This window comes from Astatotilapia calliptera, chromosome 9 (assembly GCF_964374335.1).
Source record: "Astatotilapia calliptera chromosome 9, fAstCal68.1, whole genome shotgun sequence".
In the NCBI taxonomy this organism is placed as follows: Eukaryota; Metazoa; Chordata; class Actinopteri; order Cichliformes; family Cichlidae; genus Astatotilapia; species Astatotilapia calliptera.
Window position 1 is genome coordinate 33,757,584 of NC_137430.1, and position 23,755 is coordinate 33,781,338.

Genomic DNA, 23,755 nt, shown 5'->3' on the forward strand with positions numbered 1-23,755 from the left:
GTGTGCGTGTACTCGTACATCTATCTTTGTGAGGACCAACGTGAGGAGATGAGGACATGGGCCAGACTGTCAGAGGCCTGTTTAATCAGAAGCAGGTTAAAGTTAGACCACGCTTAGAAAAACCGGGTTTTACAGCAGGAGACCATCTCAGCCTGCTAACCTGGTTTGTTCCTTTTAAGGTCCTTGTTTGGTGCAAGGTCCAAAAACTAAGACGGAAACATCTGTTAAAAGGCAAACTGCTGTCGCACTAAGCTGCTTGGTTACCATAATGAGCTGAAGAGCCTCGTAGGAGGATCATTGGAGGAGTTCTCGAGCTGCTGTGTGGTGTTCGGAGGCCTCATGGAGTCAGACGCTCTCCTCTGAACGGTTCACTCCCTGAACCTCCAGCGGCAGCGATGGAAGAGCCTCTGAGAGTAACGTCACCAGTCAGTGGCAACTGTGTTGTACTGGTTTGTGTATCTGAATGTGGACAGCTTTCATATCACAAGCAGTCGCTCGTTTTCAGGCGCCTCCTTCACATCACGTCTCTGCAGAACAGATGTCGATCCCAGTTCAGGTGAAATGAAAGAAGATATTTAAAGATTCTTTAAATATATTTGAGTTATATTTTGCACAGCCCGCCGTTTCTCCACTGTGAGGACCTCCTCCAGCCTTACTCAGCATTACGGGGAACATACGAGGAGACAGGCGTGCAGCAAGGGTCCTCACAAAGACACAAGAGTCTGTGTGTGTGTGTGTGTGTGTGCAGCTCCCAGAATTCATTGCATTGCTGAGTAGAGTGACAGGCAAAGCCATTTAATGCCTCGGCGCCAGCACAGAGGAAATGACAGACTGGCATTTGGACGGCGGCGGGTGTGCGTGATGTTTCTGTGTGGGACGTGAGGAGGAAGACAGTCAGGCTACACGTGTCCATCGATCAGATTTTAGTGTAAAATTAATGAATGTCAGCGACCGGCCGTCCACTCTGACCTCATTAAGCTCCGCCCTGTGAGGCCTGATAGGAAGACAGAAAGGCTCCGAGGACATGAAGCATCGTGTGAGGCGTCCTCAGCTCGCTGCTCTGAGGTGTGTTTGGGTTCATCCAGCCTGCTCCATGACTCGGCGAGGGGACGCTTCGTCCTCGTTTCCTCTTCTGTTTAACTGGATTCAATCCATCAAATCTATATTTTGACCATAAAAACACACGAGCAGGACTTCCGGTGTGGTGGTAGAGCAGTATGGTCGCATAAGTACAGAGCTCCCGTAAGCCAAGTAGATAAACTCCGCTAAAACACGAATTGAAGCGTGAGACAGAACAACTTTGGAAGATGAGCGGAGGGACAACAAAAGCAAAGAATAAAAAAACTACGGACACCCAAGGTAAAGACATAAAACATCCGAACAACGAGGACAAGCTAGCACCTGAAGCTAATATGGCCGCGCTTCAAAACGGACTGGATTGTATTAGCAAACAAATTCAATCACTCCAAAACGAATTGAAATCAGACTTCACGACGTTCAAAGAAGAAATTACTGGCCAAATGAAACACGAACTGTCTAAATTCAAAGAAGATATCGACCAGAAGTTTAAGAGCATGACTACAGAACTTAAAGAACAAGAAGGGAAATTAGAAGCTGCGCTGACGCGCACGGAAGAAATGGAGACGTGGAGCCACGAGGCCAATCAAACCCTGACAGAACTAATGAGAGAACAAAAAGCGATGATGACCAAATTGGATGACTTGGAACTGCGATCCAGACGTAACAATCTGCGGATCTACGGAATACAAGAGGGAACCGAATCTAAGGCAGAATCGCTGACCCAGTTTCTGGAAGCCTGGCTCAGAGAGGAGCTTAATATTAACATCAACCTCCAGATTCAACGCGCACACCGAGCGTTAACCTCAAAACCGGCAGCCGGTCTCCCCCCCGAGGTCAGTCGTTGTAAATTTCCAACAATTCACAACTAAAGAGATGATACTTAAAAAGGCATGGGAAAAGAAAATAGTCACTCTGGACGGAAGCAGGGTTTATTTTGACCACGACTACTCGGCGAGAATGGTGCAAGAACGTAAAGCGTACGTGAATATCAAAAAGATATTAAAGAAAGAAGGCATCCGCTTCCAGACTCCTCTCAGCAAGATGCGAATCCACTGGCCAAATGGAGTGAAAACTTATGGCAACGCGGAGGAGGCTGCTAACGACCTGCAAGCGAGAGGATACAACGTGGAAAAAGGGATAAACAGCCGGGAGAGAGAGAGCGCCGAGGGACGTCTGTCAATCGGGGCAGCGACATGGAAACCGGTCCGGCCCACGTTTGCTGGGGTGGCTCGCAGGCGAGCTCGAGAGAGACTTCAAGAATTTCAGCATAACGATAACCATGCATGAGAGGCGTATAAGGAGACGTATAACAACAAGATGGATTCACGGTGTGTCTGGTAGGATAATATGGAAACACAAAGTTGGCTAGGGATGGACAGTACACAATAATGACTAGTATGAGTGTGACAATCCTTCGTGAGTCATATCTCATTACTGGAGGGGGGCCCTTTCAATATGAGAGACATACCCCCCAAAAACAAAGAGAGGAACAACAGGTGGGGAAGGTGGCTGGTACCTCTTTATTGAAGTCCTCTTATCTGTACAAAGTTAAACTAACTTGTAACTTGTTGATGAAAATGTTTTGTTTAAACAAGGGTTCAATGGAGTGCCTGTGGGGGTCTCAAAAGACAGCCGGTAGATCACAAAAGGATAATGCTCACTACACATGAAGAAATAAAGTGTATGTCCTTAAATGTTAATGGAATCTTTAACCCAGTTAAAAGGGCCAAGATTATGACTAAACTGAAAAAGGAGAAGACACAGATAACTTTCCTACAAGAAACTCATTTATCAAAAATAGAACATGAAAAACTGAGGAAATTTGGGTTCAAAAACACCTTTTACAGCTCTCACACAAACTCTAGGAAAAGAGGGGTTGCAATTCTCATAACTAACTCCCTTAAGTTTCAATCTCACAAAGAAATAAAGGATAAGGAAGGTAGATATGTCATTGTCAAGGGTGTGATTAATCAAACAATGGTCACATTGATGAATGTGTATGCCCCCCCTGAAAGTAATAAGGAATTCTTTAAATTGATTTTTGATATTCTTGTGCTTGAAGCAGAAGGTATGTGCATATGTGGAGGAGATTTTAATGTGATACTAGATAGTGACTTGGACACAACCAGCCTGAAGAAAAAAAAATTCAATTCCAAAATTAGTAAGATATACATTGGAAGACACTAACTATTTTGATGTCTGGAGAGCTTTGCATCCGCCATAGAGGAATTATAGTCATTATTCAGCAACACATTGTGTATATTCAAGAACAGACTACTTCTTTATGCAAAAAGGGAATAGAGATATAATAACAGATTGTTGGATTGGAGTGGCAGATGTGTCGGACCATAGTGCTATCTACTTAAAAATCTATCTTAAAGGTAGACCAAAAAACACAATATGGAGACTAAATGTGGGGCTATTAAACAATAAATCTGTGGTAGAACAAATACAAAAAGATGTCAAAACTTATTTAGAAGAAAATGACAATGGTGAAACCGATCCAATTATTTTATGGGACTGTTTGAAGGCAGTTATACGTGGGAAACTAATCGCAATATCAAGTAACCTTAAAAGAGAAAGAATGAAGCAATATAATGAATATGTGGATGAATTGTCACAATTGGAGAATAAACACAAACGCAAGGTGGATGTCAAGATACAACAACAAATGAAAGATATTAAGAAGAAAATTAATAATTTACTCTTATATGACATGGAAGTAAAAGCAAGATATGTAAAACAGAGCTACTATGAATCAGGCCCTAAAGCTGCACGACTATTGGCAAGATGTTTACAGAAACAACAGTCAGCAAATTGTATAATTCTAAGACAGAACAAATGGCACATAACCTAGAAGAGATAGAAAGTATCTTTACCGATTATTATAAGGACCTGTATCTACAAAATGCACCTACTAATAATGACCTAAATGATATCAAAACATTTTTAGACTCCTTAGATTTACCCTCTATTGGAACAATACAAAATGATCGCATGACGGCACCAATAACGATAGAGGAGATTCAGAAAGCGATTGGAAAATTACGAACAAACAAGGCACCAGGCAGTGATGGGTTTCCTGCCGAATGGTACAAGAAATGTGGAAAAGAATTGATACCCTTACTCCACCAGACTCTTAATTGGACTCACACTAAACATGTGATTCTCTCCTCTTGGAGGGAGGCAATTATCACGGTGCTGCCAAAACCACAAAAACAAAGAGAATACTGCCAAAATTACAGGCCTATATCGGTGTTGAATGTTGATTATAAAATCGACCCTACAATCCTATCAAATAGGCTCCAGTCGTTTATACCAGACCTGATAGATGAGGACCAAGCAGGTTTTGTCAAAAATAGACAGGCACAAGACAATATTAGAAGGACCCTACACATCATACACCAAATACATAAAGACAAGATACCGGCTGCGTTGATAAGTTTAGACGCAGAAAAAGCCTTCGATCGAGTCAGCTGGGACTTCCTGTACCTAACCATGGCAAAGTTCGGGTTCACTACGAAATCAATCCAATGTATCAAATCTCTCTATGACAAACCGACTGCAAGACTAAAAGTTAACGGCTCATTGACAAAGACGTTCCAACTAGAGAGAGGAACTAGACAGGGTTGCTGTTTAAGTCCAACCTTATTCGCCTTGTATATTGAGCCATTGGCACAAATGATTAGACAAGACGCCCTAATAACAGGAATAGAAATCAATAGACCATGTAATTAGTCTGTTTGCTGATGACGTGTTGATAGCCCTCAAAAACCCCACAAACTCTTTTATGCAGCTTACAGAAATGTTAGGAAAATTTGGTACGCTTTCTGGCTACAAAGTAAATATACTTAAAACTCAAGTTCTAATGTTTAATTGTATACCAACTCAAAATCTTAAGGAATGGGAAATAAAGTGGGAGGCAAAAAACCTTAAATATTTAGGTATAAATATAACCAAAAACTATGCCAAACTATATCAAAGTAACTATGGACATATAAATAACAGGATAAGGCAGGATATGGAAAGATGGAATACATATCCGTTAGGATTTAGTGACAGGATAAATGTGATAAAGATGAATATCTTACCACGATTGCTATATTTATTCCTCTCTCTTCCGATAAGCATACCTCAAACCCAATTCTCAGAATGGGATAAGTATATATCTAGATTTGTCTGGGAAGGCAAGCGGCCAAGGGTACGATACACTACTTTACAGCTTACTAAGGAGAAAGGAGGAATGTCGCTTCCTAATTTAAAAGAATATTTTCGTGCTGCACAGATACGCCAGATAACATATTGGTGTAGTGATGATTACGGGGCTCGCTGGAAGGATGTGGAGCTCTCCACACTCAATGTCCCAATCCAAACAAACATGGGTATGAAGAAGACCCCTGAATACGTAACTAAAGACCAAGATAGGAACCCGATAATATCCTTTACATTAAATGTATGGTATGATACAGTAAAGGAGTTCAGGATTGGCAAAGAGCTTGGTTTGCTAAAATGGATAGCCTTCGATGAAGAATTTAGACCAGGAAAATTGGATCTTGGTTTTAAAAGTTGGAATGAAAAGGGAATCACAGCAATTTGTTCATTAATCAAAAAAGGAGAAATTAAAAGTTTTGAAGAATTAAAACGGGAATACAACTTAAAAAACAAGGATTTTTTCAGATACTTACAGGTGAGAGATTACCTTAATAAAAACATAAAAATAGAGGAAGACAAAATCCATCCTATTATAAAAATAATTATACTGGCATATAAAAGTGTTATTCCAAAAACAGTGTCTACAAATGTTTGATGGAATCAAGACAGGACTCAGCTGTATATGTTAAAGTAAAATGGGAAAGAGAGCTGAGTGAAGAAATCACTGAGGTGTGGTATGAAACATGGAAAGAACATAAGAACACAGCTCAGTCATTGAGGTGGAGAGAATTCATCTGGAAAAATCAAATTCGCTACTTTATTACACCTCAGATTAAAAATAAACAAACCAATACACAACAACAATGTTGGAGGCTGTGTGGATGGGATGAACCAGACCATACACACATTTTCTGGAAATGCAGAAAAATTCACACTTTCTGGGTTAAAATTCGCTCAGCTCTCTGTGATATATTAGGTTATATTATTCCCAGAACCTGCCTTGTTTTGTATCTAGGGTACTTGGAAGGTACTGTAGATGTAAAGGATCGTTACCTGGCTAAGATTCTCCTTTTGGCAGCAAAGAAGGCCATCACCAAAAACTGGCTTAAGACAGAAACACCAGGAAAGCAGCAGTGGGTAGCAATTGTGGAGGACATTTTGGAGATGGAGAACCTTACATATAAACTGAAAGTAAAGGAAGAACGCTTTTTGAAGGACTGGGGAAAATGGTTGACGTACAACGGAAGGGGAAAAAAGACTGAACTGAATGAAGATGAGCATACAAGAAGAAGAAAAAAAAGTGAAATGAACGATGGAAATGTTTGACACCACAGGCATGTTTCCTTTTTTTTCTTTTGTTTTACTTTATCTTATTTTTCTAATTATTATTCTATATGTATCTATATTTTTATACATATATATTTGTTTGTTTCTTTTTCTTTCTAATTTCACTGTCTTGAGTTTGTGACTCTCTTTGTATTCTGTTATTCTGAAGAAACTGTATGCGTAATGGACAGGTGAGTTCTTCAAATAAATAAAATAAAAAGTTAAAAAAAAACAAAACACACGAGCAGGAATCCAAAGAGAGAAATACTCAGTTTGGATGGGAGGAAGTGGGAGGGGCTAAGTGGTCATGACTTCCTGTATTTGGATTTACTTATAGTAAATCAACAAGTTGATTAACAGACAGTTTTTATGTTTTTAATCAACATATTTTTAATGTTAAATATAATTATTATTTCTGATCTCTCTGCTCTGCAGATGTGAAATAAAAACACACTCGAACAACAACGTGACCAAAAACTTTTAATGTTTTTATCTAAACACAGACGGCGGCCCACACCTGAACCCCTGTGAGGTCTACGTCAAACACCAGCCCTGTGAGGTCCAGCTCACTTAAACCAGACCAGGCCCACCTCCACGCTGCTGACGCCTTCCTGAAGTTGCTGAAACTTTTGCAGGTGCAGAGTTTCCCCTGCATCCGTCTGCTGCTGATTTATTTCTGTATCTGCACATCATGTTCTTGCACATTTAAAAATAAGAAGCCAAAAGCTGAATTTGCCGGCTCCTCTCAGAATATCATTGTCACAATAATGATGGAAACACAAATCACTGAAAGTGACTCATTCTCATGTGCTGCAGAGGCCGTCACGTCTCAACGCGGCGAGGTCTTTCTGTGTCCGCCCGGCGAGCACTGCGACGTTAATAACGACGGAACAAACCGGAAAACATCCGAAGGATGTGCAGACGGCGCTCGGTTCAGTCTGATGGATTTATTATCCGAGGCAGGGATGATAAAGACGCTCTGATGTGCTCTGTAGTCCGAGCAGCTGCCGAGGTCCAAACGGCCGAGGAGGTGTGTGGGAAATTAAAAGTGACACGAGTGAATGTTTCAGCCTCGAGAGGAGCCGCAAAGCCACTGCTGTGTGCGTGTGTGTGTGTGTGTGTGTGTGTGTGTGTGTGTGTGTGTGTGCGCAGCATCAAAGACAGTGACGTCTTTATTGAAGTCAACGTGTTTCCCCTCACAGTGAAATCTCACAGCTACGGGGATGTGACGAAGCTGCTTAACAGCTCTGAGGTATAGAAATACATTTATGTGTCTGTGTGTGTGTGTGTGTGTGTGTGTGTGTGTGTGTGTGTGTGTGTGTGTGTGTGTGTGTGTCAGAATCGGCCCTGCACGCCCAGCTCGCTCTCGGCAGCTTGTTCGATTTGCTGGTGGACACGTTGGACCTCCTGCTGGGTCAGAGTTCGCTCCATGTGGCGGTAGATGATGCGGTAACAATGACTCCGCCTCCCGGTCCTGAAAGAGGCACACACACACACACACACACACACACACACGCACACACACACACACACACACACACACACATACAGTGAGGTTTCAGGTAACAGAGTGTATGTGAGTATGTTCAACACCGTGCTCGACAGCGAGTTTCCGACTCTTTCGTCATGTTTCCTGTGAGCTGTGTGGATTTCTGGGATGTTTTCCCACCTTTCCCACTTTCCTGCTTTAACAGTGGATTTCCGGGTCGCTCCAATCAAACGGATCAATCTGAGCAATCGCTGTTATTATTAACTGTGCTGCAGTTATCTGTGCACGAGCGAGCAGACCGACGGTGTTTCTGTGCCGTTAATCTGCACGGCTAAACACAGACTGTATCCAAAGGATGGAGGCTTCGACTGAAAGTGCGGAGCCTCTAATCGAGCTTCATGGCAGACGGCGGCGGCTCGTTAGTCACCCCCAAATCACCCGTTTTACTGTTTGACTGTAATGAAGCCATAAAACTGAGCATCATGTTTTATTCAGACCTGACAGTAAAACCGACACCATGAAGCCAGCAGTCCAAACTTGTTGGATCTTATTGGATGTCAATCGATGCCGAGGAGCAACAGTCTGACTGTGTTTGTAGGGAGAATTTGATTGGTTAAGAAAACAGGAAGAAAAACATGCAGGAAACAGGAAGTTACATCAGAAGACAAACCAGCAGTGCTGTGTTCTCATGCCAGCTTCATCCATCTTTACAATCACCTCCTCCTCTGCTGCTCCGCCTCCCACTACTCTGATTACATTTAAATGTTGGTCATCTTTATGACATCATCATTTTATCATCCGCAGCGAAACAGCGCTGTGATTCACCGTGAACCCCAGAGACCCACGGCAGGTGTGAACAAGGCCACAGACAGCTGTGAGTCACATGACATTAAATCACTAAACCCAACACTCTCTCTCTCCATTCAAGCTCTGTGTCGCTCGCCCGCTCTCGCTCTGCGGCTCGTGAATAATTGATCATCGATACGTTTGGAGGAAATGTCAGAGAGAAGAGACACAATTACACATTATATTTGTGTACACACACACACACACACACACACACACACACACACACACACACACACACTGAATGGTATTTCATGTGATAGACTGTGTCGCTGCTGAATAATTGATGTCTCCATTATCCAGTCACAGAGTGGAGAGAGAGGGAGGGCGATCGATACAGTGACACCTGGACACACACACACACACACACACACACACACACACACACACACACACACGCACACAGCAGTGTGATAGATATGCGTGTAGTTTGCTGTCACACGTGTGGAAACAGACACAAAAACACAGATTTATGACAGAATATAGAAAACGTGAGTCCTGCAGAGACGGTTTACAGTCAGGGCTGAAGGTTCACACGGACTCGTGAGGCTCAGGCGCTGCTGTCCTTAAAACAAACACCAGTGGGAGTTGCAATGCAACTTAACAAAGATGAACTCTGTTTGGGACTAAACGTGTCAGCGTCAGGATTTCATGTGCTGCAAATGTTACATGAAGACACGGCAAGAGACAGCAGCAGCTCTGTGGAGAGCAGAGTTTAGATATCTGCGAGAACTCCTGCTACGCTAGACCCACTCAGCACCTGGACCCACTCAGCACCTGGACCCACTCAGCACCTGGACCCACTCAGCACCCCCGCCACAGAGCAGGGAAACACCTCAGAGGCAAAACACTGACGTGCAGCTCTTTGCAGATGATGGAGTTCTGTTCATTTAGTCACACAAGGGGACGTCATTGGACCCATTCTAATCATTTTCAGCACCATGGACCTCACTACAGTAGCTTTGCATGACTCACATAATAATCCTTCTTTACTTTCCACCGGGCCTTTGTTCAGTCACTTAGCTCATCCTCCTTTTAAACCCCCTTTACACCAACTGGCTGCCATAAACTGAACGTTTGAATCCAAGTGGGTGGGGCTTCTGCATTTGATATTGCCATTTAAAGGTCTCTGCTCTCTATGACATCATACAGATCCAAGAGTGGAGAAAACTGCATGAAACAGAGTGTTTATCAGATCAGTCTGCAGCCAGACTGCATGTGGTTCACTTGACCTCGTAATTTTAAACTTTGGTCACGTTTGCTGTGAGCACCTATAGATCCAGTTTGAAGGAACAAACGGCGACTCTTCCAAAACTCTTCACTGGGAGCAGCTGTCAGTCACAGCTATGAATTATAATCACACTGAGCTGCCCACAAAGTACTTCAGCCAGTGAAAATCTGAATCCTGCTCTAAAAACAAGCCTTTAAAATCACAGCCCCGAAACATACACATGGTGTGAAGATGTAGAGTTACCTGTTGGACTCGCAGGACTGTGGCTGAACCAATCAGTGTGAGCGAGAAGAAAAAGAGAAGCTATCCTGGAGCCCACAGGACGCCCTGCGTGAAGTCCTCCTCCGTCACATTTACAGACACACACACACACACACACACACACATGTGTGATGTGGAGGATGGAAAAAGAAAATCTGAGCTGATCTGTTGTGTTTTAATTGGAGCATCGAGCTATTCATAGCATTTTAATTGCTGGAGGTGAAGCTCCTCCCACTCTGTGTTTGCCTTTCTTTCACATGAACGCACTCGTTCACACCACCACGCTTTCACCACGTTACCTTTTGAAACGCTCGTCCTCTCTCTATGCTAGTGAGTTTTCTTACTGTCAGATTTAATCATGTAGGCGTGTTCACGAACACATGTTACGCAGCTACACGCCTCACACGGCTGGATGCGCTCTTTGTTAACGTGTCCTCTGTAACTTTAAACAAACAGACTCTGGTTTGTGTCGACAGACTTAAACCCTCCTCGTGTTTGGAGAAGTACGCTCTAAATAAATAAGGTCAGAGAAATCTAAGCGATAACGAGGAGTGGAGACAGCGAGGCAGGCTCGTTAAAGGGGACCTACCATATTTCCTGTCGCATGCACATGCAGTTGCAATGCTGGATGCACACATTACACAAATAATGAGGTCAGTTTATGTGAAAGCAATCACACTGAGCCAAAAGCTCTGCGCGCTGCTCGAAACACTGTCTCTACTCACAGAGAGACGACATCCCTGCTGTCTGAAGCTATCGCAGTGGCCCCGCCCACCTGCTGTGTAAACCTTTCATTTACGAGGGGCAGCCAATCAGAAAACAAGCTCTATCAAGGGGACTGTGGCCTTAAAAGGAGGAAGGGAGCTTCAGATCCAGAGGGAGAAATACTGATCATGTTCTCACTGAGTGTGGGAACAGAGAGCCAGGAAAGTGAAGGTCGCTGATTCAGCGAAATCAGGGCGGGGCAAACGCTCACAGAGGAGGAAGCAAAACAGAAGACAAGAAAACGGACTTTCAAATTAAAACAGGAAACAAACAAAACACCAGAGGCAGGAAATCAGACAGACGCTAGCAGCTACAGTCGCCTGGGCAGGTTAGTGGCCACGCCCCCTAAACTTAAGGCTTAGTAAACTTTAAATTAATGAGATATTAAATACTTTACGACCGTACAAATGTTATGATGGGGAGAAATTATCCACAGAGACCAAAACAGTTTTTGTATCAGGCTGTAAACAGTTTATTTCTGCTGTAAAGTTTTAACACGGGAGTCTGTGGACTCACTGCTGGAGCCCCTAGTGGACATTAGAGGAACTGCAGCTTCTTCTATCCTGGCTTTGAGGAGTCATTTTTCAAACTTGGAGGTTTTTGGTTTTCCTTCATGTCCCGTTAGAAACTTTCATTCAAGAAATGATTTGTAAGTCTCTACTTGTACTTTAAATGTTTTTAAATCCTCAAACTTTCTAATTATTTTCCAGGTTCACGTGATAATAAAGCAGATTTTCAGTAATGACCCCTGAAATCTGGTCGTAGTCTCAGGCTTGTTTACTTTCTCTTTGAACAGAAATGAGTGATTTCATTCAAAAGTCTGTAAAAGTGAAGTCATTGAATTGCAGCATTTGACAGTGGAGACCTTTAGCTTTCTTTAAAAAGAGGACGCTTCGTAGAAAAACACGTTTATATTCCACAAATGGAGGTGCGAGCACCGAAGAATGAAATCCAACAGTAACAAGCATCATCGGTGTGCCGTCTTGAACCTGCGTTGGAATTGTTTATTCATGCCAGCAGTAATGAGAAGAAGGAAACTGGGAAGCCTGGGCGAGGTCAGAGGAGGACAGCAAACATGGCCGACGGCGTCACAGCCCAAACATTAAAAAAAAGACAAAAACATGATCGATTTGATGTCAGGCTTCAGCAGATGGTGGGATGGAGGGAAAGAGAGATGGAGGAGAGGGACTGAACTTCAAAGAGGAGTGTAATGTTTCACTGGGGGGAGGGCGAGAGACACCGGAAGTGAGTGAGAAACAGAGAGAGAGAGTGGATGATGATGGACACGCTTGAAAGAGGAGAGCTGGGTTTCATTCAGATGGAGAGAAAAACGAAGGGAAGCAGTGGGGAGGGCGAGCGAGATGGAGATAAACAGAGAGAGAGGGATCAATAGATGGAGGGGGGTGGAGATGAGAGGAAACCGAAGCCGCTGCCAACGCCCTTGAAAGCACCGTGCTGCCTTCACAGAGACACGGGAAAACCAGGAGATCTGACACTGTAAAAACCTCCAAGGAGGGAGGAGGGGTGATGAAGAGAGGAATTAAGGAAAGAAGGGAGAAAGGAGGGACGGCTCTCCCCTTCCTCCCACACTCCCCCCTCTCTTTAATCCTGCTCATCCCTCGGTTTGATGCAGATCTGCGTTTGTATCTTCAACACTTTTTTGTTTCTACCGTGAAGAGAAACAAACCCTCCGAGGTTTATCCGCCCTCCTCAAACAGATCCCACTTTGTTCGTCTCTTCTTTAAATAAAGTGAATGTGTGTAAATACAAGCAGACCTGAGAACAGATGCCCTGCAGGAAGACGGCTGCAGCGTTTATGTAACATCATTGTGTCTGATGGATATTCGAGCCTCAGACCGTCTGCTAATTACACAGATTCTTGAGCGCTGCGAGAGCGATCGCTAAAACCTCTCGCGCTGACACTTAATTTGTTGTCGCGTTCAAATGTGGGGCTTAATGTGCCACCCTTTGCAACGCCGGCTCTGAGAAGTCATCTTCATACATCACCAACTCCTCCCGCTGATGCTATCGTCGCCCGCTGGATCATGTTCACAGGCAATGTGGACGAATCAGAGCGGGAGGAGGCCGGGGTGGGTGGAGGTCAGGTGACCAAAAACAGAAGAGCTCAAAGTGTGTTTACTTCCTGTTTCGGGTCCCTGTGTGTTCAGCCATCTAACAGAGAGTATCTTGTTTTGGGACATAAATACTGTACCAGTGAAAGTGGCTGTGATGGTATTGAACTGCCCCATACTTCGAGGGCGGCTTGTTTGAATTGCTCAGATCTTCCTGATCTGAACCTCGTAACACCCACCACCTCCTGCACGTGCTCAGTGAAGGTTCTGCTGCTGTATGAAGCAGCACGGTCACGATTTTACAAGTTACATCTTCTGGAGCAAAAAGACTGAACCAGGCTGGTTTGGTTCCTCCTCAGACATCAGGCACAACTACAAGTCTGACACCAACTGAGGGCGTAGGCATGGAGTCTCAGGTGGGGGTTTAAATGTGTCAGAGGTTTAGGCTCATCAAGGTTCCACCACTGCACCTATGAGCACATTACGTAGACTGAAGGCAAAAGGTGTTGAATCATAAATCACAAAAAAGTCCAGTTACCTTCATTTCCAGAGCTGCACGACTGACAACCTACACACAGGTGGCTAATTCACTTTAGCACTACGCTACGTTAGGCTACGACAGGGTCGTAGCTCCAGGCCTCGAGGGCTGGAGTTCCCCACCCTTGGGCTACGATGGCTACCTCGATGCCCACCATCCACCCCAACCTCCTCCTGGGGACTCTGATGTAGAGCCGACGTGACTTCATGTAGAAGATGCCAAACAGCCACCACGATGCCTCCTGGCATGCAGCTGTTTTATTTTAAGCCGTACATGACATTCAGACGTAGAAAACAGGATGCAGATCATGAGGAAAAAAATCTAAACAGGTAGGTCAGATAAAACTCACACCTGTCCAGTTGCCATGGAGAAGGAGATCAGGTGGAATAACCTTCATTCCTGCTGTAAAGTTGGACTTTTTGACTCAGTTTTGGCACAGGCCTCTGGTGGACATAATGGGTACTGCAGTTTTTGGCGATTTTCAGCCTGATTGGACGAGCATCATCCATTAAAAAGTTCCTCTGAACACGAGTCAGTGATTTTATTTCCACCCTACACAACATGAGACGGGCTGTTACCGAGGAAAGGAATTAGGTCTGAATATCGACCTGCTCTTTAAACCTAACAGATTCACCATGATGGGATAAACTCCTTATTTCCTTTTAAAGGTGACCTCGTGATACGTTACTGAAAGAAAGCAAAGACACCCTCTGCTCTCTCACTGTTAAAAATGGCTTTCAAGTATCTTCAGAGTTTCTAGTAAACATGTAGGTCATAGGTGTCAAACTCTGGCCCGCGGGCCAAATTTGGCCCGCAGCCTAATTACATTTGGCCCGTGAAGCCATACCAAATTACTATCAGAGCTGGCCTACTGGTATTATACAGCTAAGATATATATTGTTTAGTATTAAGCTTTGCTTGTTCCATATTCAGTTTTTCAGCAAAACGTGTTTGAGTCCATAAGAAAAGATTCATTCTTATATCTGGAGGAAGATTTTTTTTTTCAATAAATATTAACGTTAGCCCGTGACTTTGTTCCAGTTTTGAATTTTGGCCCACTGTGTATTTGAGTTTGACACCCCTGATGTAGGTGATTAGTCTGGAGCTGAAATGAGGCATTTATAACGAATAAATACTGATTCTCGGGGCTTCTGTGACAGTTTGGGGAAGATCAGCACCTGAAACCAAAGCTGAAGGAAATCAGAGACTTTGAAAGAGAAATCTGCGATTTTCGAGAAAGAAGGAGAAGCAGCGAGGCCAGAGAGAAGCGAACAGAGTTTAATGAAACAGTGTGGGGAGCGTCGGGCTGCTGTTTGCTCTGGATTCGCCTCGTTTTTCTGATTAAGCCAAACAAAATTAAACCTGGATTTTAAACGCTCATTGAGAGCAGCCCTCACAGGCCTTCATCACACCTGTGAACACCTCTGCTTTCTTTCAGTCGTTTCCTGGTTTGAGCGAGTGGATTAAACGCTCGTCCTCCTGATTCTTCCTTCAAAGACCTCCCATCCCGCTCTCCTCCTCCACCCGTCCATCCCCTCCGCTGGGCCAGCACAGAGCCGAAATCAATTAGTATTCTATTAAGTGGCTGTGATGTGTGCGAGTGTGAACCGGAGGCTCTCCGCTCTCGTTAATCTCACCATTTAGATCCTTCCTAATTGGGACGGACAGTCAGACGGAGGACGGGAGGAAAACCGGAGGGCAGGAAGGAAGGGGAGCTTTGAACCGCCGTCGTAAACACAAACACGCCGAGAATGAAACGTAACGCCGCTAATGACACAATAATTATGAGAAAGTCTAAATAAATGTTGATATGAATAGTAATCGGCTCAGCTGCCATCTGCATGCGCTGCAGAAAATACTCACAACAGTCTTCAGTGTCAAGCTGCCAAGTAGTTCACATCTCAGACGTCATAAAAGACAAAGCTGCATATTTAAAGGGACATTACTCCGGATGTGCAGATTTAATGAAAAGCCTTCGTGGTTTATGGCCTTTGGCCCAGCGTGAGGACAATCAGCGTGCTGTCAACACAACGAACAGGGGAGTGCACAAAGTCAGTCAAGCCCCTTCAAGAATTATCACAAGTTCAGCCAAAACTTATTTATTAGTAAAACAAAGGTCACACTGTCAGATTTACCAGCACTTTTATCGGGAGTGGTTCAACAAAAGCAGACTGCAAACCTCCATCAACCTTTGTCACGGATCCAGAAGGATGTCTGGATATGGGCTGGTTCGTGCCAGTTTCCACGTTTCCCAGTTTGAACATAAGACAAAGAAAGTAAAGAGTCTTTCCACAAACTCCTGGATCCAGATCCATGTCCAAGCCCAGCCTTTCCATCCAAACCAGTCACATACACATCCAACAGACACTAAATATCTTGTGTTGTCATCACTGCATGCTGTATTAGAGCCGGGTGGATGTTTCAAACACTGTCAACACGGTCCTCCTTATTAGTGCCTGAGTGGTTTCCTTCAATGATCAGCTGACTGAAACCAGAGGACAGAACGAGGACTTCTTTATGTTTATGATCCAGGAGACTTCATCCATCCTACTAACAAACAGACTCGGGTATTTAACCACTAGCAGCGAGGAGTAATTTGCAGTACTGACCAAGCAGCAACCTTTAATGAAGCCCCAAACATTGCAGTTCGTCGAACGTCCATTTGAGGCTCCTGAGTTGCTGCAGATCAGTAAAGTGACACCGAGTCGAGCACGAGTGAATCTGTGTTCGTTTCTTGATTCAGTTGAAAAATAAACTTCAGCTTTTAAACCAGCTCTGAAAAATGTTCATGTTCAACAAAGGAAAAACAGACGTGAGCCAGAAAACATCTTCCAGCTGTACGAGGACTGCCTGCCCTCAAACCCCAACTGTGACCTCTGACCTCCGTCCTGGAGGACTGGCAGAGATGGTGCGAGCATGGCGTCGAGTTGCCGCCACCTCCCTTCGTCAGCACCAGATTGCGGACAGAATCCTGGTGGATTTTCCGGACTAGAGCCAGAGCTCCTGCACAGCCGGCTAACTGCTACAGAGCGGCTCTGACTAATTTATGCATATGTATTAATAGATCAGAGGCAGATCTCTCCAGGCCGTCGTGCCTCTTCTCCTCAGAAAAAAAGGCCAAATAAACAACTGAAGCAGAGCTGAGCTTCCACTCTGCACACTCAAAGGCCGGCTTCAGAAGCAGGCAGTCGTTTTGCATTTCCGCCTGCTGGATTTGTTTGATTTTGTTTGGATTTATTTCTTTCCACACGACCAGCACACATCTCCAAATACCGTCGCTGCTCCCTTGATAGTAAGAGAGCGTCATCACCAAACACGGTCAAGAAATGAAGCACATTAAAGGAGAAACTGAACCAAAACCTGCATCAAACAAAGACGCCACGGTGCCACATCCAGATGTTTCCTCCTGCCCGGTGATCCACCAACAGTCACGTAATGCCTCGAATCAAAGATCAAAGGCTTTTTAGGATCGTGATTTTAAATATTAAAATCTGATATTATAAAAATTATTGTGCTAGAAAAATTACGAGTGAAAGATGAAAGTAGTTTCTAGTTAACCCTAGGTCTAAGACGTTATTAGCAGCCAGTAAGCTACAAACATGTGAAGTGTAGATCTGAATATCACTAAACAAAGGTGTCTGTGAAGGTTCTCAGTCATCCAGGTCATCGTAGTCTAAGGAGCTTGGAAAGAAAAGCGTCTGGACTTCTTTAAGTTGCTTGAAGACGTTTCACCTCTCATCCAAGAAGCTTCTTCAGTTCTAAGGTCAAATGGTGGAGAGTCCCAGATATAAACCTAGTGGGAGTTTCCCCCCACAGAGGGACAAAAGGACCCCCTGATGATCCTCTAATCACATGAGCCAAGGTGTGAAAGCAGGCGTGGGTCCCAATCAGCCAGAGTTTCGGGTGAGTTCATTGTGAAACCTGGCCCCACCTTATCATGCGAATTCCTGAGGTCAGATGGCCCAGGATGTGAGTGGGCGTTAAGGCGTCTGGGAAGGATCTCAAAACTGGATTATAGATGGCAGAGAGTTGGTGTCGTAAACCCCCGCCTCTGTTCAAAGATGGTCGCTCACAGTGGACATAGATGCTTCTTTCACTCCTCTTTCAAACCATCTGTCCTCTCTGTCCAAAATGTGAACATTGGCATCCTCGAAAGAGTGTCCTTTATCATAGAAGAGCCACCTCCACAGGACAAGACTCAGCAGTCCATCTGCATCTTAAAGATAAGATGGTGGGACTCCCCACCATTTGACCTTAGAACTGAAGAAGCTTCTCAGATGAGAGGTGAAACGTCTTCAAGCAACTTAAAGAAGTCCAGATGCTTTTCTTTGCAAGCTCCTTTGACTAAACAAAGTTATTTGCTACAAACAGTTTGACTGGAAACGACTAGAAAAGGGGAAGGTTGTAAATACCTGCTCATACCTTCTGCTATCATGACCCCTTAAATAAGCAGAAGAAAACGGCAGCATTGTTGGATGATACCCGTGGAGCTTCACCCTTTGGTTTTTACTCATTTTGCAGCTGTGAATGTTTGTAACTACCTCCAAGAAACTGGAGGTTTTTAAACTGGTTGGAGAACAGGAAGCTCTGCAGTACTCTCTGCTCCTTCATGTTGAAAGAAACCAGTTGAGGTGGTTTTGAAAAAGCTACATCCAGATGAACAGAATCCACTTTTTGAATGGATGGATGAATGTGCAGATGGGTGGATGGATGTCAGGATGGATAGGTGGACAGATGCATGGATGGATGTCTCGATGGATGGATGTCTCAATGGATGGATGGATGGATGTCTCAATGAATGGATGGATGGGTGGATGTCAGGATGGATGGATGGATGTCTCAGTGGATGGATGGTTGGATGGATGTCAGGATGTCTCAGTGGATGGATGGATGGATGGATGGATGGATGGATGTCAGGATGGATGGATGGATGTCTCAATGGATGGATGGATGGATAGGTGGACAGATAGATGTCTCAATGGATGGATGGATGGATAGGTGGACAAATGGATGGATGTCTCAATGGATGGATTGATGGATGAATGTCTCAATGATAGATGGATGGATGGATGGATGGATGAATAGGGTGACAGATGGATGGTTGGATGGATGAAAGTATGGGTGGATGATGGATGGATGAAAGCATGGGTGGATGATGGATGGTTGAAAATATGGTTGGATGGATGGATGGATGGATGGATGGATGGATGGATGAAAGTATGGGTGGATGATGGATGGATGGATGAAAGTATGGGTGGATGATGGATGGATGGTTGGATGGATGGTTGAAAATATGGTTGGATGGATGGATGAAAGTATGGGTGGATGATGGATGGATGAAAGCATGGGTGGATGATGGATGGTTGAAAATATGGTTGGATGGATGGATGGATGAAAGTATGGGTGGATGATGGATGGATGAATGAAAGTATGGGTGGATGATGGATGGATGGTTGGATGGATGGATGGTTGGTTGAAAATATGGTTGGGTGGATGGATGGTTGGTTGAAAATATGGTTGGGTGGATGGATGGATGGATGGATGGATGGATGAAAGTATGGGTGGATGATGGATGGATGAAAGTATGGATGGATGGTTGGATGGTTGAAAGTATGGATGGATGGTTGGATGGTTGAAATTATGGTTGGATGGATGGATGGTTGAAAATGTGGTTGGATTGATGGATGGATGAAAGTATGGGTCGATGATTGATGGATGAAAGTATGGGTGGATGATGGATGGATGGATGAAAGTATGGGTGGATGATGGATGGATGGATGAACGTATGGGTGGATGATGGATGGATGAAAGTATGGATGAAAGTATGGATGGATGGTTGGATGGTTGAAAATATGGTTGGATGGATGGATGAAAGTATGGATGGATGGTTGAAAATATGGTTGGATGGATGGATGGTTGGATGGTTGAAAATATGGTTGGATGGATGGATGGATGAAAGTATGGATGGATGGTTGAAAATATGGTTGGATGGATGATGGATGAAAGTATGGGTGGATGATGGATGGATGAAAGTATGGGTGGATGATGGATGGATGGATGAAAGTATGGGTGGATGATGGATGGATGAAAGTATGGGTGGATGATGGATGGTTGAAAATATGGTTGGATGATGGATGGATGAAAGTATGGGTGGATAATGGATGGATGGAAGAAAGTATGGGTGGATGATGGATGAAAGTATGGATGGATGGTTGGATGGTTGAAAATATGGTTGGATGGATGGATGGATGGATGAAAGTATGGATGGATGGTTGGATGGTTGAAAATATGGTTGGATGGATGGATGGATGGATGGATGAAAGTATGGATGGATGTTTGGATGGTTGAAAATATGGTTGGATGGATGATGGATGTAAGTATGGATGGATGGATGAAAATATGGTTGGATGGATGATGGATGAAAGTATGGGTGGATGATGGATGGATGGATGATGGATGGATGGATGAACGTATGGGTGGATGATGAATGGATGAAAGTATGGGTCGATGATGGATGGATGGATGATGGATGAAAGTATGGGTGGATGATGGATGGATGGATGAAAGTATGGGTGGATGATGGATGGATGGATGAACGTATGGGTGGATGATGGATGGATGAAAGTATGGGTCGATGATGGATGGATGGATGATGGATGAAAGTATGGGTGGATGATGGATGGATGGATGAAAGTATGGGTGGATGATGGATGGATGAACGTATGGGTGGATGATGGATGGATGGATGGATGAACGTATGGGTGGATGATGGATGGATGAAAGTATGGGTTGATGATGGATGGATGGATGATGGATGAAAGTATGGGTGGATGATGGATGGATGGATGAAAGTATGGGTGGATGATGGATGGATGAAAGTATGGGTGGATGATGGATGGTTGAAAATATGGTTGGATGATGGATGGATGAACGTATGGGTGGATAATGGATGGATGGAAGAAAGTATGGGTGGATGATGGATGGATGAAAGTATGGATGGATGGTTGGATGGTTGAAAATATGGTTGGATGGATGGATGGATGGATGGATGAAAGTATGGATGGATGGTTGGATGGTTGAAAATATGGTTGGATGGATGGATGGATGGATGAAAGTATGGATGGATGTTTGGATGGTTGAAAATATGGTTGGATGGATGATGGATGTAAGTATGGGTGGATGATGGATGGATGAAAGTATGGGTGGATGATGGATGGATGAACGTATGGGTGGATGATGGATGGATGAAAGTATGGGTGGATGATGGATGGATGAAAGTATGGGTCGATGATGGATGGATGGATGATGGATGAAAGTATGGGTGGATGGTTGGATGGTTGAAAATATGGTTGGATGGATGGATGGATGAAAGTATGGATGGATGGATGAAAATATGGTTGGATGGATGATGGATGGATGAAAGTATGGGTGGATGATGGATGGATGGATGATGGATGAAAGTATGGGTGGATGATGGATGGATGGATGAAAGTATGGGTGGATGATGGATGGATGGATGAACGTATGGGTGGATGATGGATGGATGGATGAACGTATGGGTCGATGATGGATGGATGGATGATGGATGAAAGTATGGGTGGATGATGGATGGATGGATGAAAGTATGGGTGGATGATGGATGGATGGATGGACGTATGGGTGGATGATGGATGGATGGATGAACGTATGGGTCGATGATGGATGGATGGATGATGGATGAAAGTATGGGTGGATGATGGATGGATGGATGAAAGTATGGGTGGATGATGGATGGATGGATGAAAGTATGGGTCGATGATGGATGGATGGATGAAAGTATGGGTGGATGATGGATGGATGGATGATGGATGAAAGTATGGGTGGATGATGGATGGATGGATGAAAGTATGGGTGGATGATGGATGGATGAACGTATGGGTGGATGATGGATGGACACACCATCTTGTGTAAATTCTGCTGTTCCTAATCGTTCTGGTTTTCAGACTGAACTGTCAAACTTGCTCCTTGCAGCCATTTCTATTCACACAAAATGTTTCTCAGCAGATCCACTGTCATATAAAAATGTCCTATATTTGCCAACGTAGAAGAAAAGGAAAATGTTCATCTACTAACCCGACTAAATGAAACTGAATCAGACTTCTGATGGAGTTCTCTGCCCTTTAATCAGAGAACATTGAAAGATGAATGGGTTAGGGTCAGGTTAGGGTTAACCCTAATTTAATTTCACGTCTTTAGTGGTACGAGTGTTGTGGAGTTTACACAAGAAGTCATGAAACAGGGAGGACGTGACATCAGGCGGTAACAGAGTCCTAACAAACTGCAGTATGTGGTTTCCACTGTGAGGGACATTAAAGGATGGGAGGACAGAAGGAGGGATGGGTGCTTCCTCCTGGTTCTCTGTTGCCTCTGGGCATCCTGCACTTCAACCTCCAGAGAGAGGCAGAGACAGAGGGACGAGGAAGAGGAGGACGAGGAGTGTGAATTATTAACAGCTCTGTCACTGCAGCAGAGTCTGTCAGAGCAGGTAATAATAGACACACACACAGACTGGAGTCTGATCACCTTATCAATGCTTCAATACGAGAGGAGCCAAACTGAGCTCGTTAATTATTCACGAGTCTGGGAGGACACTCCGAGATTACTTTTGCTTTCAGTTTCAGTCGTCTCATCTGTCTGATCCTCAGCAGCTGACTGTCTTCTGTCTTTCTTTGGGTTTTGAACTGAGAAACTTTATTTTGGTGACTAAAACTAACAAAAAGCACACGACCAACATTTGATTACAACTCAGCTGACTCCGTTTAACCCTGCCGCATCGCACTCTCCTCGTCAAGCATCACGCTAACACCGACCAAACGGCTCGAGCGCCGTTTCACTGGTCTGAGTGTGTCTGTGCCTTTAGACTGTATATATACAGTGTGTGTGTCGCCTACTGTCCATCTGTTGGAGCTCCAGCAGACACGATGAGTGTTTTCCATGACTCACACACACACCGTCCCCCTCCTCCTGGAGTCTTACAGCAGGTTTTCTTGATCCATCAATCAGTGTATCAGAAAGAGGCAAACATGAATCACGAGGAAGCAGATGTGAGGCAGAAAACAAAACACACTTATTCCTCCCATCAGAGGCCAATCAATCTCCAAACCGGTGGCTCGCATGAGTCATTCGAACAACAAAGTACTCCGGTGGCACCGAAGATGAAGAACTGTGTTAGAAAATATCTGATTTGTTGGTTAAAAAAAAAATCAAAGAAGCCTTTGTAGAAAATAAATGAAGCGAGCGCGTCTGTGAAGGTGCATTTCACCAACAAACATCCAAAGAAACCTTCAGACGCTGCTTTGTTGCTAATTTTCATCATGTTTTGATAAGTTCTCTGTGAAATGATCACAGCAGCTCCGGCTGCTTCAAAGTGAGAATGATGGATTTATGTGATTCATTTTACAAACTGTTTCAACTGTTTAAACATTCAACAGTAAAAAGTTTATGAGAAAATGAGATAATGGATCCGCAGCCTCGCTGTCGACCTTTACAAACCACCACCAGTCAAACTGGAAATGCATAATACCAGGGGGACACTGTCTTTACCCATGATTCCCACCTCTCAATAACGCAAATCCACTTGACATTAGCGGCGTGCGATTGGCTGCTCAGAGCGTATGGGCTCCACTTCCTCTCTGTTATCGTACTGAATAATTCAGGCGGCTGCTTAGCTGACGGCCGCGCTGGCATTTCCCCTCCGCTAATTGCTCGTTAAGTGTTCCACTTGACCTTTAGCAGGAGAATAAAATTTTGAGAGGTTCTGTCACAGGCGTCGGTGATTCGAGCCGCCCTCCGCGTGTTAAACTCCGCTCAGGTCTGACAGGCGGAGGGGTGTTCCCGCTGGATTACCGTCCGGTTCAAACTCCAGCATTAAAGAAAGACTACTTAAAGTAGCTGTAATGGAGCGAGTGCATAATGGACCCTTTTGTCTTCTTGAGTTTTGGGATTATCAGATTAAA

At 44.2% G+C, this 23,755-nt stretch overlaps 1 protein-coding gene across 2 annotated transcripts in view; it reads right to left on the reverse strand.

Annotated features, from left to right (window-relative positions):
• Positions 1-7,025: 7,025 nt before the first annotated feature.
• fars2 (phenylalanyl-tRNA synthetase 2, mitochondrial) overlaps positions 7,026-23,755 on the reverse strand; it is a 138,167-nt gene continuing 121,437 nt past the window's right edge. For both annotated transcript variants that reach the window (XM_026180529.2, XM_026180531.2), the window contains exon 10: positions 7,026-8,032. In XM_026180529.2, coding sequence (XP_026036314.2) covers positions 7,894-8,032 — 139 coding nt within the window. In that variant the 3' untranslated portion in view covers positions 7,026-7,893. The remainder of the gene's footprint in view (positions 8,033-23,755) is intronic.